This window comes from Adiantum capillus-veneris, chromosome 9, assembly GCF_014529385.1.
Source record: "Adiantum capillus-veneris isolate H3 chromosome 9, ASM1452938v2, whole genome shotgun sequence".
NCBI lineage: Eukaryota > Viridiplantae > Streptophyta > Polypodiopsida > Polypodiales > Pteridaceae > Adiantum > Adiantum capillus-veneris.
In genome coordinates, this window is record NC_140939.1 from 7,780,972 (window position 1) to 7,796,141 (window position 15,170).

General features: G+C 43.6%; 1 protein-coding gene across 2 annotated transcripts; it reads left to right on the top strand.

The window, feature by feature from the left end:
• Nucleotides 1-999: 999 nt before the first annotated feature.
• Nucleotides 1,000-11,580, top strand: LOC147450097 (uncharacterized). 2 transcript variants are annotated; one of them, XM_086519427.1, is made up of 4 exons: nucleotides 1,000-1,169; nucleotides 1,300-1,365; nucleotides 10,178-10,791; nucleotides 10,926-11,580. In XM_086519427.1, the coding sequence occupies exons 1-4, from the start codon at nucleotides 1,015-1,017 to the stop codon at nucleotides 11,090-11,092; spliced, it is 1,002 nt and encodes a 333-aa protein (XP_086375553.1). In that variant the 5' UTR covers nucleotides 1,000-1,014; the 3' UTR covers nucleotides 11,093-11,580. The 2 variants fall into 2 exon arrangements, with proteins under 2 accessions (XP_086375553.1, XP_086375554.1); XM_086519428.1 differs by lacking the exon at nucleotides 1,300-1,365 and having other exon boundaries at nucleotides 1,012-1,169.
• The last annotated feature ends 3,590 nt before the right edge of the window (nucleotides 11,581-15,170 follow it).

Sequence of the window (15,170 nt, forward strand, 5' to 3'; positions counted from 1 at the left end):
ATGTATATATTTCAAGTAGCCTACAGTGGACATATAGTTTTCCATGGATGGATAAGCTGGTTCCCGATGTCTAGTGAAACTTGAGAAGAACCTTAGACCATTTTTGCCGTCTAAATGTTTGTTGAGCTTTTGTGGGGGTAAGAGATGAGTTAAAATTGGTATTTTCCCCCTACATTTCAATTTGGCTCATAAACCCTTTAAACCTGGGTTCTACTATTGGGATGAGTTGCAAACTGATGGTTTGTGGATCTCTTCAAATGCTCTCAAGTTATCTCATGGGATTTTCCCATAGAGCTGTCCAGTTTTAAAATCAGAGAATTGAGGTGTTCAACTAGGAGATTCCACGCTGCTTGTCACAGTTAATACTCCTGCCTCTTTGCTATATAAAGGTTTTGACACTAAGAGAAACTTTCGACCAACAACACAAGGAGAGTACATACTGCATTAGAAACTTAATCATAGATGGGTCATCAATTGGACTAGGGCTCAATTGAGTGATAGGTTCAAACGTATTTGGACTCTTACCCAACCAGCAAACAAGCTGTCCTTTTATAAAAGTTCTTCATGAGTCTATGTAAAGCAAGAAAATGTGGAGTGGGCAGTGGTATATATCCCAGATGTATGCACCTCTTCCTCCAATTAGCAAATAGCTTTTTCAATTCTTCACATGACAATATTTTTTCAGGTGCAACCTACGGCATTCTCTTGGAAGGAGATTATGTTTGGTGAACGTCGTGGAATGTACTTTCTTTTATGGCAATGCTAGAGCTCATTTGCTATGGACAATTTGGATGCACAGGAACTCATGTATATCTGGCAGCGCTCCCATCAACATACTGCTCTTCTTCAAACGGAGCTTCACCCAACCCGTCTACCAAATATATTTGGATTTGAATGGATATGTTACTCCTTGATGCTCTCAAATTCAGCTTCAAATTGTGTTGTGTAAGTCCAATATCCACTAAATGTGGGACTCAGCTCTAATAAACAATACAGCACCTTTGTACAGGCCATATGCCAGCTTTGTTGCACCGCATTTGCCTCAAAGGGATCGAACTGTCGATGCGTTGCTTGCGGAGGCTGGTCGACTTTTACAATCCGACATACCAGCTTAGCTACCCCTATCAGGAGAATCGCTCAAGAAGTCCTCGTGAGCCCTGTGACTGCAGGTAACCTCCTCCTCCTCTCTCTCGATCCATCTTTGTGGACCTTCATTGTCCATGTGTCAGAGAGAGAGAGAGAGAGAGAGAGAGAGAGAGAGAGAGAGCATGTCTTTTAAAGGTAGAAATGGCCTTTCAGGAATACAAAAGCCAACGTCAGATTGTCTTTCCAAATATCTTCAATCCTGTCAAACGTGGAAGAGAGGTTTGATCATGGACTAAGCTACAACTTCAGCTCTCACTAATTTATATGAATAGACTCTTGCCGCAAGTAATCTGACAAAAAGTGACAATCTATGGTCTTTCCAACTGTGTTTAGTCCGTGGTCGAAACGTTGAAGCCCACATTGTACCAAATGTATCCATGCTGAGTGGCCATATTATTAGCAGGTCACCTTTTAAATCGGTTGTTGGAGAAGGGTGCTTCAGCCGTGGTGACATTGTCTCTCCGCCGACAAGGAAAATATTGCAAATTTGGGAGGCTGCCGCTCCTGAATATAAAATGTGGGAACAATGCTACAGTAGCATAGCTGGCGCTTGGGCATCAGAGGGATCCCCGATAGGCCCTCTAAAGGTGTCTGTGGAAGGCCCTGCAAAATACACTTGGGTGCGGTGCCCCATACCGAGCCTTCATCTAGATAAATCCGCATGCAAGAAAATAGGAATTAGCGGCTTCATTTTTGCACTAGGGTGCTTCAACCACCCCCCCACATCAAGGTATCGCCTTTTGAACTGGCAATATCAACGCATTACCCCAAAAATCTAGTAGGGGCCCATCATGTAATGTGCAGCAGAAGTGATTTATGGTGATAACTCAAGATGAGTGCTCAGTGTGTATCAAGGCTCCTTTTAGTTCATGAGAGAGGTGTGCAAAGACTAAGAGAGAGGAGAGAGAGAGATATTGTGAGTGAAGGTTTTGTGAGTGATATAGAGAGAAAGAAAACTGACACCGGATGGGGTCTCAAAACCCCCTCCAAGGGCCCCCCTTTCTATCACTAGAGAGGTATTTGCTTTAGATTGCACAAATGCTGACACAATGGTCCTAGATGCTAAGATGCTGATGGGATCTTGCTGTACATGCTTGGATCTACGAGGCTAAGGGCTGAAAATGCAGAACTCCAGGGAAACTAACTTGGATTTGCAACTTTGACGAGGCTATGGGCTGGTTTGCTATGGCTGGTGTCGAGGGTGCTGATAACAATGGCTGAAATGTGAAAACGCTGGCTGATTTGATGGACTTGGGCTGAATCTAGAAAACGCTGGTTGAATGTGGTACTTGAAGGCTGGGAACTGCTAATGTTAGGGCTGATGTGGTGCTGCAGTGCTGATTTGCTGTTGTGTACTGAAAACGCTAGGGCTGGCTGCTTGTGAGAAATACGCCATGGCTAAGGTGCTGGAGAAGATGATGAAAACGCTAGGGGAACTCTGCATGCTGCCCTCTGAGGGTACTGACTTGACTTTGAAAGGTGAGCCTTGGTCTCCTTTAAAGGGAAGTAAAGCTGGGTCAAGTAGCCTTCTTTATTACCCCACGACTTGCTAATGGATGGTCACTTATTAATAATGTCCTCATTATTAGATAAGAGGTGCTTCATATGCAAATACTATTTAGGCTTTTGTACTATAAACTATATGGGAACATTCCCGAGTGCCTACATCTAGCAGACACTAGCTGTGCTCATGTGCAATCAGAGGTTATGCAACTAATCTAAAGTGCCTGGACACGCATGTCCTGTGTAAAGGCTCATAAGGCTGCCCTAGGCTCTCCTTTATAGGGAAATAAGCTGGGTCAGCAGCCTGCTTTATAACCCCACGACTTGCTAATGGATGGTCACTTATTAATAATGTCCTCATTATTAGATAAGAGGTGCTTCGTATGCAAATACTATTTAGGCTTTGGTACTATAAACTATATGGGAACACTCCCCATCGCCCACACCTAATCACTTTTTCCTCAAGAAGTGAGTCTCGGTTATTTTGGGTAAAGACACAGAGTACAGAAACGCGGGATTACACTATGGTCGACAAAGGGAAGGGCATTATGGAAGAGGGTTCCTCTTCGAAGGATAGACAGGACGTCCTTATGGTGTTCGAGATTGGCGAAAGTTCATGGCCACAACTGTCTGTACCTCCTGTTGTTGTGAATGTTCATCCAGTACAGGGCTTTATGACCGGGCAACTCGAGGATGATGCGTTCAGGACTCAGTTAGTTGCCGCGGTGAGTGGGTTTTCGCAACTGGTGCAGAACCCAAGGTTTATGGAGTTCTTGCGAGCACCACCAGTGCTACAGCAAAATAGGCAACCTACACCGCGAACAAAGCTTGTTGAGGCTCTAGCCCAAGTACTTCATGCGTGTCAACTGGATAGGAAACACTCGCATGTTGCGGAGTCAGGGGCTCCAAAACAGGTTCCTCCCGTCCTTGAACAGGTGGTTAGAACGCCTATTTCACAGACTATGCCAGTTCAGCCCGCCACCTTTCAGAGCCCGCATGCTGTCTTGAATGGACAGTGAACTAGTTACCAGGCAATGCATCCAGTTTTTCCACCACCCAAGGTACATCCTGGGTATTTTGGAGGTGGATCTGTGTTCCAGAGTATGGCTGGTTATGCACCTGGAAGTCAATCGTACATGCCAGGAACAGTGTTTGGGGGTATGCAAGGCATGATGTGTAACAGACTCGGAGACTCCAAGTCGAGATTCTACCGCGACATTACAAGAATTCTCTTCAATACAGTTCACAGCTCACAATTGATTCTACACTGGCCAGCGGAGTTCCGTACCTAGAATTATTGGTCCCAGAGACTGGCGCCCCTTTGGGTATTTCTTTTTGTATTAATCTGCAACTCAAATTACAAGGGAGTGGTCGGGATTCACTCTCAGACTCTACGTCCAGATGCTCATTACACCGATCATTGGCAAACTTAGTTTGCAATGTGAGGGGTGTTTAGGGCACGAGGACTTCTACGTAATGCCCTTGGGAGGTTGTGACGTCCTCCTCGAAATCCCTTGGTACCACAAGAACAACGCCGTGATTGACTATCGGGATGAGAAAGCGACTTTGACAAATGAAGGACAAAGAGATTGTACTTGATGAAATTCAGTTTCTTTACTCGATTTTCTGAAGAGAACTGAATGATGATTGAAGGTCGAATATGTTTTGACCTTGATAAAGAACGCCAACTCCACACTCATGCCGATTGCTTTTCAGAGGGCCTGCCAGGCGAATTGCCACCAACTCGTCCTGAGGATACCTGGAAGCACACCACCGAACCGGCCACCTTACCGTGACAACCAAACCCAGAATGAAGAAATTATGAACCAAGTGAAAGGATCTCATTCAACCGAGTACTTCACCTTACTGCTCTCCGGTGTTGGCGGTTCATTAGGAAGTTTGCAGAGGTTGCTTCCCCTTTGCATATCTTGACACAGAAAGGAGTCCCTTTCTCGTGGGTACCCACAGAGATGACTGCCTTGCAGGCTTTGAACAAGAAATTGACTACATGACAACTCTTGACTTTTGCCAGATTTGCAAGTCATTCGAAGTATATTGTGATGCTTGTGGTCGTAGTCTGGGTGCGGTCTAAATGCAAGAAGACCATGTCATTGCCTATGAGAGTCGATTGTTTTCAAGGTCGGAATTGACAGCCCAGATATACGAGAAAGAGCTTTTGGCGGTTATCCATGCTCTTACTCGGTGGCGACATTACCTACTCGGAGTTGATTTTACGGTCTTCACTGATCATCAGAGTTTACGCTACTTCTTGTCACAGAAGCAGCTATCGGAAAAGCAGATGCGGTGGGCTAACATTTTGTCACAGTTTTACCTCCAGATTGTCCATGTGCAGGGACAAAAGAACTTAGTGGCAGATGCTTTGTCCCAGAAGCCGTTAGTCTTGGCTATTTCCGTGATTCATCATAGAAGCTTCTAGGACATGGTCGTTCAGTACGCCGTAGATCCAGATTTTTCAAATGTATTCGAATTTCGATCGAATACAGAATGGGGAGGTAGTAGCGGGATATTCCATTCGGGATGGCTACTTGATGAAGAAAACGATGTTGTGCGTTACACAACCGTTGAGGGAAAAGGTTCTAACCGAATGCCACTATCCACCATTTACGGGTCACCGCGACATTGATACCACCTTGAAAGGTGTGGAACGATACTTCTTTTGGCCGAGACTCAAGAAGAACGTAGACGATTTTGTACGCAGTTGCTTGGTATGCCAGAAGGTCAAGTTTGACAGGCATAAATGTCACGTGACACATCCAACCCTATGTGTCCGTGGACAAGCTACAACACAACAAGGGTTCCATCAGTCCAGTCAATCTAGATTTAGAAGTGATCTGGCACTTTTGTGAGTCTATCCGTAGACCGTGCATGTCCAGATACTTATTGTAGATGCATATCCTCTGGTTGCACACAGCATGTTCATAAGCATTTCCATCAGAATCCAACAGAATCCTTCAGGGAATTTTCCAGTGCATTTAGCCTATTTTACCTATTTTTGACATTTTTCACTTATTATTTTTAAGTGACTTTTGTTGGAAAGTAGCGCAGATCTCACCTTCCCACAACAGTTCCTCACCGCACGGTCAGTTCCCGCAAGGTTTACAGGTTCAGCCCGGAAAACGCAGATTTCAGCATCTACGTTTTCAGCGCGTCGTCGTTGCATCGTCGCCATCGACATCGTCACCGACATAGAGTCAGAATTCAGCAGATAAAGATTTGCAGATTTCAGCCTATAGCATTTTCAGATTTCAGCCCGTCTCGTCGTCGTCCTCATCGTCGTTGACATCCTCGTCGACATCGTCGGCAAGTCTAAGCATGGTAGAGATTTGTGCAATCAATAGTAGACCACTCTCGCCGATGAGAGTGGGGCTTTCGGAGTAGGGTTTTACAACGTTTCTCGTGTCGTATTCTCTTCTCTCTCTATCTCTCAGTCTTATACACTTTCACGCACAGTGTCCATCCACTTGTTTGTGATCATTGCACTCTCTCACTAAGAACGGAAGGCTCTCCCTTCCATAAGAACAAAAGGAACCTTGAGCACAGTTCGGAGCACTCATCTTGAGCAAAGTTCAAACATTCATTCCGTTGCACCTTACAATAAAGCTCAGGGATTGTTACAGCTTTTACCCATTCCCACTCGCCCCTAGGAAAGTATTGGTATGGATTTCATTTTTGATCTTCCGAAGACACAGAGTGGGCACGATGGTATCTGGACTGCTATTAACAGATTTAGCAAGCAAGCTTATTTCATTCGAGTGAAAAAATAGTCAAGCTGGATCATTTAGCGAGATTGTTCATTGCCCAGATATTCAGATTACATGGCATGCTTGAGACAATAGTCTCTGACAGAGATCCCCAATTTACGAGTTTGTATTTGGGAGAACATTGGCACACGGTTGCAGTTCTTGTCATCTTTCGACCCGCAGACAGATGGGCAATCTGAGATTGCAAATTCAATCGTACTGGACTTATTGAAGTCTTACATTTCTGATCAGAAGACTCAATGGGAAAAGTTTTTGCCCTTGGTGGAATTTGCCTACAGTAACACGATTCACTCTTCGACGGGGAAGGCGCCATTTGAGATTATTGAAGGTGCTACGAAGGTTCCACCCTTCCTAAGCACCAAAGGTAAGATTTTTGAAGCCGACCCAGTACACGAGGGAGATGGACATTGCTTTTACCAAGGTCCGGCAGGCTTTAGAGAAATCTCGGCAAAGACACAAGAAGGCAACAGATCGACACTGTCGCGATTTGAAATTAAAGGAAGACGATTGGGTGCTCTTATGTTTTGAGAAGGCACGCCTGAGAAAAAAAAAAGGGAAAGGAGCGGCTTTTTCCAAAGCTTAGCATGAGATACTATGGACCTTTCCAGATAAAAGAAAAGATAAACGATGTCTCCTTTAGACTGAAACTGCCCGATACTTTGGAGAATTCACAACGCTTTTCATGTGAGTCCCTTGAAGCCTTTTAAAGGTGATGTGCCCAATGATGGGGAGCTAGATGAGCAACCCGAAGTGGAGGAAAGCGAGGAGATACTCATTCCAGAACAGATATTGGCACATAAAGATAAAAGGATTAAAAGTAAAGTGATTAGACTGTTCTTGGTTTAATTCGAGAACTATCCTGCATTGGATGCGAAGTGGATGGAGGAGGAGAACCTAGCAGATACTCCTCAGATTGTGAACCTTTACCTTGAAGCATTCGGTTTAGCATAGTCTACTCCAATAGAACCCCAATTTCAGCATGGGCGAATCTAGTGCAACGGGTTTGCACAAGAGGGGAGTCACTCCGCTCCTTTGTCGACAGATTGTCTTTGGGTTTTAGGGATACTGCTGAGCTGATAGTATTGTGCTGTATGACTTTATGAACTAGAATTCCCGGTAACGAAAATGATACTGATTGATTTATACTTGACTTGTTTGAGTGCAGGAACTGATAGACAAAATGATTGCAGCATTTCAATCTCATAAATCTCTATAGACATGATTGCAATATGGAATAGTTAATCGGACATCTGTGAGGTCTCGACTGGATCTAGATGCGATTGCTAAATACGTTGCCAATTAATCATGGTTTGAGATTTGGAATGAATTTTGAATATGATTTGTCATGTGATGTCAAGTGATGTCCTGTGATGTGATTGTCGATTGGTACATGTGCTAGATGTGTTGTTCCTAGTGCGTCGGTACTAATAGTCAGGGTCTGCTAAAACAGTTTATGGCCTTTGTCTGTTTTGCAGGCGTAATCGAGGGCGATTACAATGCTTTCAAGATGGGGGTATGTCACAAATGGGTGACATGGCATGGCAGTAGACCCTGGGATGACACATGGCAGGCTGACGTGGCTACAGTACGGATCTCCGTGTTTTCCGACGCAAAACGTGTTGACATGTTGACGTGGCAGGACGTACGGACGGTTGTACGGATTTTCTCTTTTTACACTAACAAAGCTGTACGGAATTCGTGATTTTGTGCGGGCCGAATTTTGGGACAGCTTTTGGGCCAATTGCTTTTATTATAAGAAGCTTTTAAAAGTTGAATGGTTTTGGGGCTTTGCTCTTGGGCATCCCTTGCAACCAATAAATAAGTGGGCAGGGCCTCACTTCTCAGGGCATCTGGACGCAGAGTCTGAGAGTGAGCACCTACCCACTCTCTTTCTTGTACTTTGAACATAGATTATATAAAAAAAATACCGAAAGGGGCGCCAGTCTTTGGGGCCAATACCTCTTGGCACGGAACTACACCAGGCCGTGTCGACTTAAGTGTGAATTGTGAACTGTTTTGAAGTGAATCTCTACTGCGTCGCGGTAGAATCTTGACTTGGGGTATCCAAGTTTGTTACACTCTATTGCCGACGTTCTCTTCCCTGTCCGCATGAAAGAGGCTTTGTGGGCGGCCGGCGAGGGATGCGTCTTCTTACACGTGGGGGAAGCCGTTGGCACTTCTCCGATGCTTCCCATGAGAGAGAGAGGGACTAAAATAGGAAATAAACCCTAACAATCAGCAAGAAATGCTTGTGAGCAAAACACAGATTTAAAGCCCTAAAAAATAGCAAAACAGATTTGAAACCCTAAAAAACAACAAAAGTTGGTTTCAAAACCCTAAAAAATAGCAAGAAACAATGACAAGACCCTAAAAAACTACAGTTTCAAAATCCTAAAGACAAGCAAAAAATAGTGACGAAACCCTAAAAACAACCATAAAGCAATTTTGAAACCCTAAAAACAGCAAAGAAGTGGTGACGAAACCCTAAAAACAGTGAGAGACCCATGAAAGAGAGAGATAGAGAGAGAGGACAGAGAAAGGTATGAGGAAGATTACACATCACATATTAGTTCTTTGGATAGGTAAACTGATGCCTAAAAGTAGTCCACAAATATATACCTATATGAACACACAAAATCCCTGATTCACCTCTGCAGGTAAGCGCAACTCATAACAGTCATCAGCAAGACAATACAACCACCAAGTCGAGTCCATCATGCATAGTATTGTTGAATACTACTACACATGGGTGCAAATGAGAGAGAGAGACCATGGTCACATCACATGGCATTATGCACCTCCCCAGTGGTTCATTTTGCATTCATCATACAGGCCACCTTGATATCCACATAACCCTCACATTGTTATCCCACTTTTGTACTTACTCTAGGTGATAGGCCATTGAGCATTTCCTGAGGTCTCTTTTGTACACAGGGTGCACAGAGAGAGAGAGAGAGAGAGAGAGAGAGGGGGGGGATGCAATTGGCTGTAGACTGTCGTCTTGTTGAGAGCCATGTTATCCACACACAACCGCGAGGAGCCATCCTTCCTACAAACAAATAGAATAGGAGCTGCAAAAGAACCTACTCTGGGATGTAAAAACCCCTATCCAACAACTTACCTAGTTGGCGTTCTATCTACCAAAGTTCTTCATCGTAGAGTTGACATGGATGACTGCCTCTAGAGCTTCTCAATGTAGCTCTCTCTTTTCTTAATGTGGAAGACGAGAGGAGTGAGGGAATACTGCTCTCTCCGCAAATGAGGGTACGTTGCGAGACATCAAAGCATAAGCTTATCCTGGTCAATGATGGGTTTGAACTCGTAAATCTCTTAGTGCCCAAAGTAACTCACACCTAGCAAGTTTGGAGACTACAAAAAGACGGGTAAACTTAGCTCGTTGAATGATCATGTTAAGATTGTTACATTTGTGTGAGAGGGACATCCATGCCTTCAGAACACCCTTGCAGCGGAAAGGTGGCCTTCTTGTAGTTATCAATTCCAAATTTATATGCTGTATTCTACAACAACTATGTTTTACTTGCAACTCGTGCTCATTGAAAGACTGACCTGTAGTGTGCATAGTTTGCGTCATTATTTTCTGCTAAGCTTGTGTATGTGCGCGCACACACACACCACACACAATTATCCATTTCCTGGTCATTCATGCTCAATCTTGGTGTGTGAAGTATTTAGTCTGAGGAGGTTTCACGTAAAGTGGCATTTTGACTGGTGATGAGATTGTTCAGTTGCAGTGTGTTCATCTCAAACATTAAGGCCATTCCTGAATTGTACAAGAGAGCTACAGCAAGCAAAGCATTGATGGGCATCTCCAAAGTAGTTGCCATAAACAGCACGGTTCTACTGGGTGTGGCATATTCTTTGAGGAGGAGGGCACCCTGGCCTGTTCTGGTACCTCTAGTGCAGGCCTCAGCCATCGGGTTTCTGGTGGCAGTGTCTGCGCTGCCATCTTTGAACTTTGTCGGGCTCTTCCGTAAATCAAGGGACGGCTATTTTCCATGGTGGTCTCATGTGCTTCACTTCTGGTACATGTCTATGGCAAAAGGGTATGTGTATGCAAGGCGCAAACAAACAAGTGAACCAGCATATACAGAGGTGAGCAATGGACTTTATGTGGGGGGTTGGCCTTTTCAACCTTCTGATGTGCCCCCTGGGAATCCAGCAATTGTTGACTGCACTTGCGAACTTCCCAGGAGTGAGTGTGTGCGCGATTTGCCCTACTTGTGCATCCCGACGTGGGACTCAAGAGCCCCACTTGCAAAAGATATCCAGGAAGCTGTACAATGGGCTGCAGACAAGAAAAACAGAGAAAACCGACCAATTTTTGTGCATTGTGCATTCGGTAATTGACTCTTCTGCCAGTCCTGTTTTTTTTGGCACAACGTATGTGAATTTTTCTCACTACAGTTTGCAAATTGTTTGCACACAAAATATGTAAATTTTGTAGCTTGAAATCAATGGTCTTATCTTGTCCAGGGCACGGAAGAAGTGTCACTGTTATGTGCGCATTACTACTTGCTCTTAAAGTGGTAGAAAGTTTGGAAGCTGCAAGGAAACTTATCAAGGATCGCAGACCGAGGATTCATATGAATGAGCTACAAATGCAGAGCTTTGAGATCTGGCAGAAGCAGCACCACAGTTAAATGGCATGAGGAGCACACAAATCACCTCATGAAATTTCAATTTTTTTTAGGCTTGGTTTAGACCTTATTTTTTTAATACTCGGGTGGGCCTCGTGTTGTATCCTCTTCCTTGCCTGGAGAACAAAACATCTTCTTCTGGGCTCTCCTGTTACCTGATGTTGCTTTATAAGGTTCGTGAGGTGCTTTTGGCCTGCTCAAAGGGCATGCCATAGCGTTGCTTTACCTTTTTGGGGGTAACATAAATTTGAAGTCATTTATTAATTCGTTTTCATGCAAGAAAAAAAAAACTATTGGTTGGTTGTAAATATCCTTACATGCTCATTGAAGAAGGTTTTATGGAGGGTGGTGGGTGAAAAGAGCCAGAATTATAATGAAGCCAACAAAAACTAAGCAGGCCTTGTGATTTTATAACTTGTTCATAGCTAATTAATGCCAGTTCAAGTTGGGCTTATAAATAGACGATGCTAATAAAGATTTCCCTTTTACTTCTTTCCGTTCTAGCCTTGTAAGGGTGTACATACACATGAAGAAAGCTTTCAAATTTATGCAGGGATTGTAGATTTGCAGAATAAGCTTGTATACATTTCTCGAGTGTTTTGGCAGTTCCATTTGGGTAATAAACCCATTTCTTTTACAAAGAAACATCGAATGAGATCATACCCAAATGGAGAGTATGTATCAGCTTTACCTCTTTAATGATGTTTAGCATTCACCTAGGATCATAATCATTGCCTCAAACTTCCAATTACAAACACAACGTGCCTTTTTCATGTTTTTGCGACGTACAAAAAATTGTTTATCTGCACTTGGTGAAAACTTTGCTTCAACATCAACATGTATGAAGTAATTAAAACCATTGCATCTAGATAAGAGATGCTTTTCCAAAAATGGTCAAGGCCACGTGTTTGGGGTTCCTACAATCTCGTATCACATGCGGTAATCCTGATTGGTGTCTCATCGATTGGTCCCCCCCTCCTCTCCTGGCACACATAAAGAGATTTGGTGGAGAGGCCAAGTTGCCTATTGAAAATTCTTGTAATCTTCACATGTTTAGGGGCTATTTTTGCATGATACAATTGTTGTGGTTACACACACACACACACACAGGGGGAGAGAGGTTGGAAGGCTCTTTCAATTCTAATTTAACTTGTTTTTAAAAGCAGCTAGAACATAAGTATAAGAGGTTGTTTTGATGTAAACCTTGTTGTGGGCCTAAATATCTAAAAATTTCAAGAAAAGTTTCATTCATGCACATGTAGTTAGGAGGAGCACAATCTAGATCAATGACTTCTAGGATTTTTTGGGCATTTTTTTGTCATCCACAGTGTTTTATTTCATACTTAAGGAATCTCACATAGGCAAAATGAATTGACTTTAAGCTCTATTATCGGAAGGAACTCAGGGGATGTTACAAAAGAACACAAAATCAAAAGAGGTCATTCATCAAGCTAATTTCAGCATATAAATATAACTATGTTCAGTAAGGGGTACCCAATCACATAAAACCGTAAAAAAAAGAGAATCAAACAAGATCCGTGGAGTGGGGAAACAGTGTCGGCGCAGCAAACCGGCTAGGTGCGTGGCGTAGCAGACAGGCAACGTGCAGACAAGGTATGTGCAGAGGCAGGGCATAGCAAGTGCGTGCAGACGCAAGGCGACAAGATACTGTAACAAGGATAAGGGAGAAGCAACAGCACGATGTGCCCGCCGCATTGGTTGCAGTGGCAGCTTAGGGAGTCGGTCCGCTGACTGTGCGGGGTTCAATTCTTGAACCCTTTTGTTGTAAAGGTGGTGAATTTCCTTCAAATGATAGAAAGGGAATCTTGGAGAATCTATGAGAGAAATTGACTAAACGAGAGAAGCAATCATTGAAAAGTCCATTTGAGGGTATTCTATGGTGGGAATGCATTTTTTGAATGCGGGTGGTTGAGTTTAAATAACAAATTCAACCCTTAGTCAAGGATAAAGAGGTACATGAGATCAAAGATTACAAGGTAATCATTGTCCTTGGGACAAAGGGTGAAGAGGGTTTTAATAAAATCAATGTCCTTAGTACATAGAAATACCAAAAGGGTTAGGATTCCCCAACTCTTTATTCATGGCTACAAAAATATTAGGTGGTGCTTCAATGGTAGAGCACCATATCAACGTGCAGGAAGGAAGCAAGCCAATGGTGCAAAGACTATGACAACTTGGTCTAGTCCAACAAGAATCCTTGGCCTTGCAGGTGAGGAAGCTACTTAATGTAGGTGGGTATCTCCAACATTAGAAACACCCAAAGAGAATGGTAAGTGGTGAGTTTGTGTAGACTACAAACCTCTCAATACAACCATTACAAGGGAGCACTTTTCCCTCCCTTTTCAAGATGAAAGCATAAATGAAGTGGCACGATATGAGTGATACACAGTGTGTGATGGCTACTCATGGTATTCTTAGATTAAGATTATAGAAGAGAATCAATGCAAGACAGGTTTCATAATGCGCTGGAGATATTTCGCTTACATAGTGATGACTTTTAGCCGCACAAATGCACCTTTAACTTCTCAACATTTTTTAATCCATTTCTTTCAATTTTTCTTTGGGAATTTCATAGGAGAGAGAGTATACATAGAGTGATTTTTGTATTTATCATCGTTCTTGTCTATTGCTTGTATAAGGTCCATGAAGGTTCACTAGATTGGAGTCACTAGGAGAGCAATGGGATGTGGATAAGTACCACATTATGAAGAGCCATGTAACTCTACTTGGACATGTTATTTCAACAAAAAGTATTGAAGTTGATTCAAGTAAAATTCAAGCCTTGATGTCTCTTGTCAGGCCTAAGGTAGGACTTGGGTTGGGTTGGGGGGGGGGGGGGGGGGGGGGGGGGGGGGGGGGGGCAAGTCCCTAATCTATGCATGCATGGTCGGGGGCTCCTAAATTAGGGACCAGGGGTCTATATAGGGGCAAGTATGGGTGGAGATGAGCATGCAATAGTCATCTAGCTCTCACACTAGTATCATAGCTCAGGTCTCTCTCTCTCTCTCTCTCTCTCTCTCTCTCTCTCTCTCTCTCTCTCGGAAGGAGATGGAGGGAGCGGCTCCAATCAAGGCGGCATGGAGAATCGAGGAACAACAACCCAAGAGGATGCCATGCATGATGCAAGGTAGAAGGGCAATACAGCTTAAGCATGCAAGGTGCATGCATGCAAAGGGATGGAGGAATCTTGATAGAGAAGGCCGCACGACGTGACCCCTACAAAGACAAAAAGAAGAATCTTGATAGCCACATGCATGCACCACTACATACAAGATGAGGCCTTTGTCGACCTGCATCATCTGGGTAATCGGCACACTTGTCGGGTACTCCATAACCTCCAAGTAGTTTTCGTCTCTGTTCGGCATGCATCAAAACTCACCCTCACTCATTGGCTCTTCTCTTTTCTTTCTCTTTGTTTTCGTGGCTGCACCATGGCTTGAGGGTCCACACCCAAGACCACTAAGGGGTTGGCCCTTCAGTGCACAAAGGGTGATTCCCACCCTACAAAGCGTTTGCAAGTTGGACATGCTTGACGAATGGAAGCATCAGAGCAGTTCCATGCATCAACAAAATTTCAAACCCTTAAAGTATTCCAAAGCTTGGTAATTGGAGGCAATTAACTTTGCAAGAGAAGCATCCAAAACGTTCTTCTTGCCTAGAGAAGTGGCTTGCAAGGGTGGTGGTTCTCGCTGCAAGGAGTTCCAAGCCCTTATAACAAACAAATTCAAAGATTTATGGTCTTAATTTGATCATGTTGATTAGGGATGGACAATGATTGTTGGGCTGAACTGTGTTGACTCCATCATGGAATCAAGGCACAAGCACGGCATGTCAAAAGCAAAGCAAGTTGTACCTTTTCAACAATGTACTCAAACGCGCGCACAACTTCTTGGATCCATCCAACAAATCCAACATGAAAAAGCAAGGGGGAAAAAGAAACTATTGAATGAATGAGATTTTATTATGTTATAGCTCTTCGGGTGGTGTGGCACAAGGGAAGTTTTAGCACATGTTCAAAGGTTCACAACCATAGCTACAAACCTATGCCAAGGGTGGTGAT

What these genes read in the sequence shown, in the direction of transcription:
- LOC147450097 (XM_086519427.1), top strand. Translation starts at nt 1,015, where the DNA reads ATGCCAGCTTTGTTGCACCGCATTTGCCTCAAAGGGATCGAACTGTCG. An exon ending in CGTGAGCCCTGTGACTGCAG is followed by an intron (nt 1,170 to 1,299) that starts GTAACCTCCTCC and finishes ATGGCCTTTCAG; the next exon opens with GAATACAAAAGCCAACGTCA. An exon ending in TTTTGTGCATTGTGCATTCG is followed by an intron (nt 10,792 to 10,925) that starts GTAATTGACTCT and finishes TATCTTGTCCAG; the next exon opens with GGCACGGAAGAAGTGTCACT.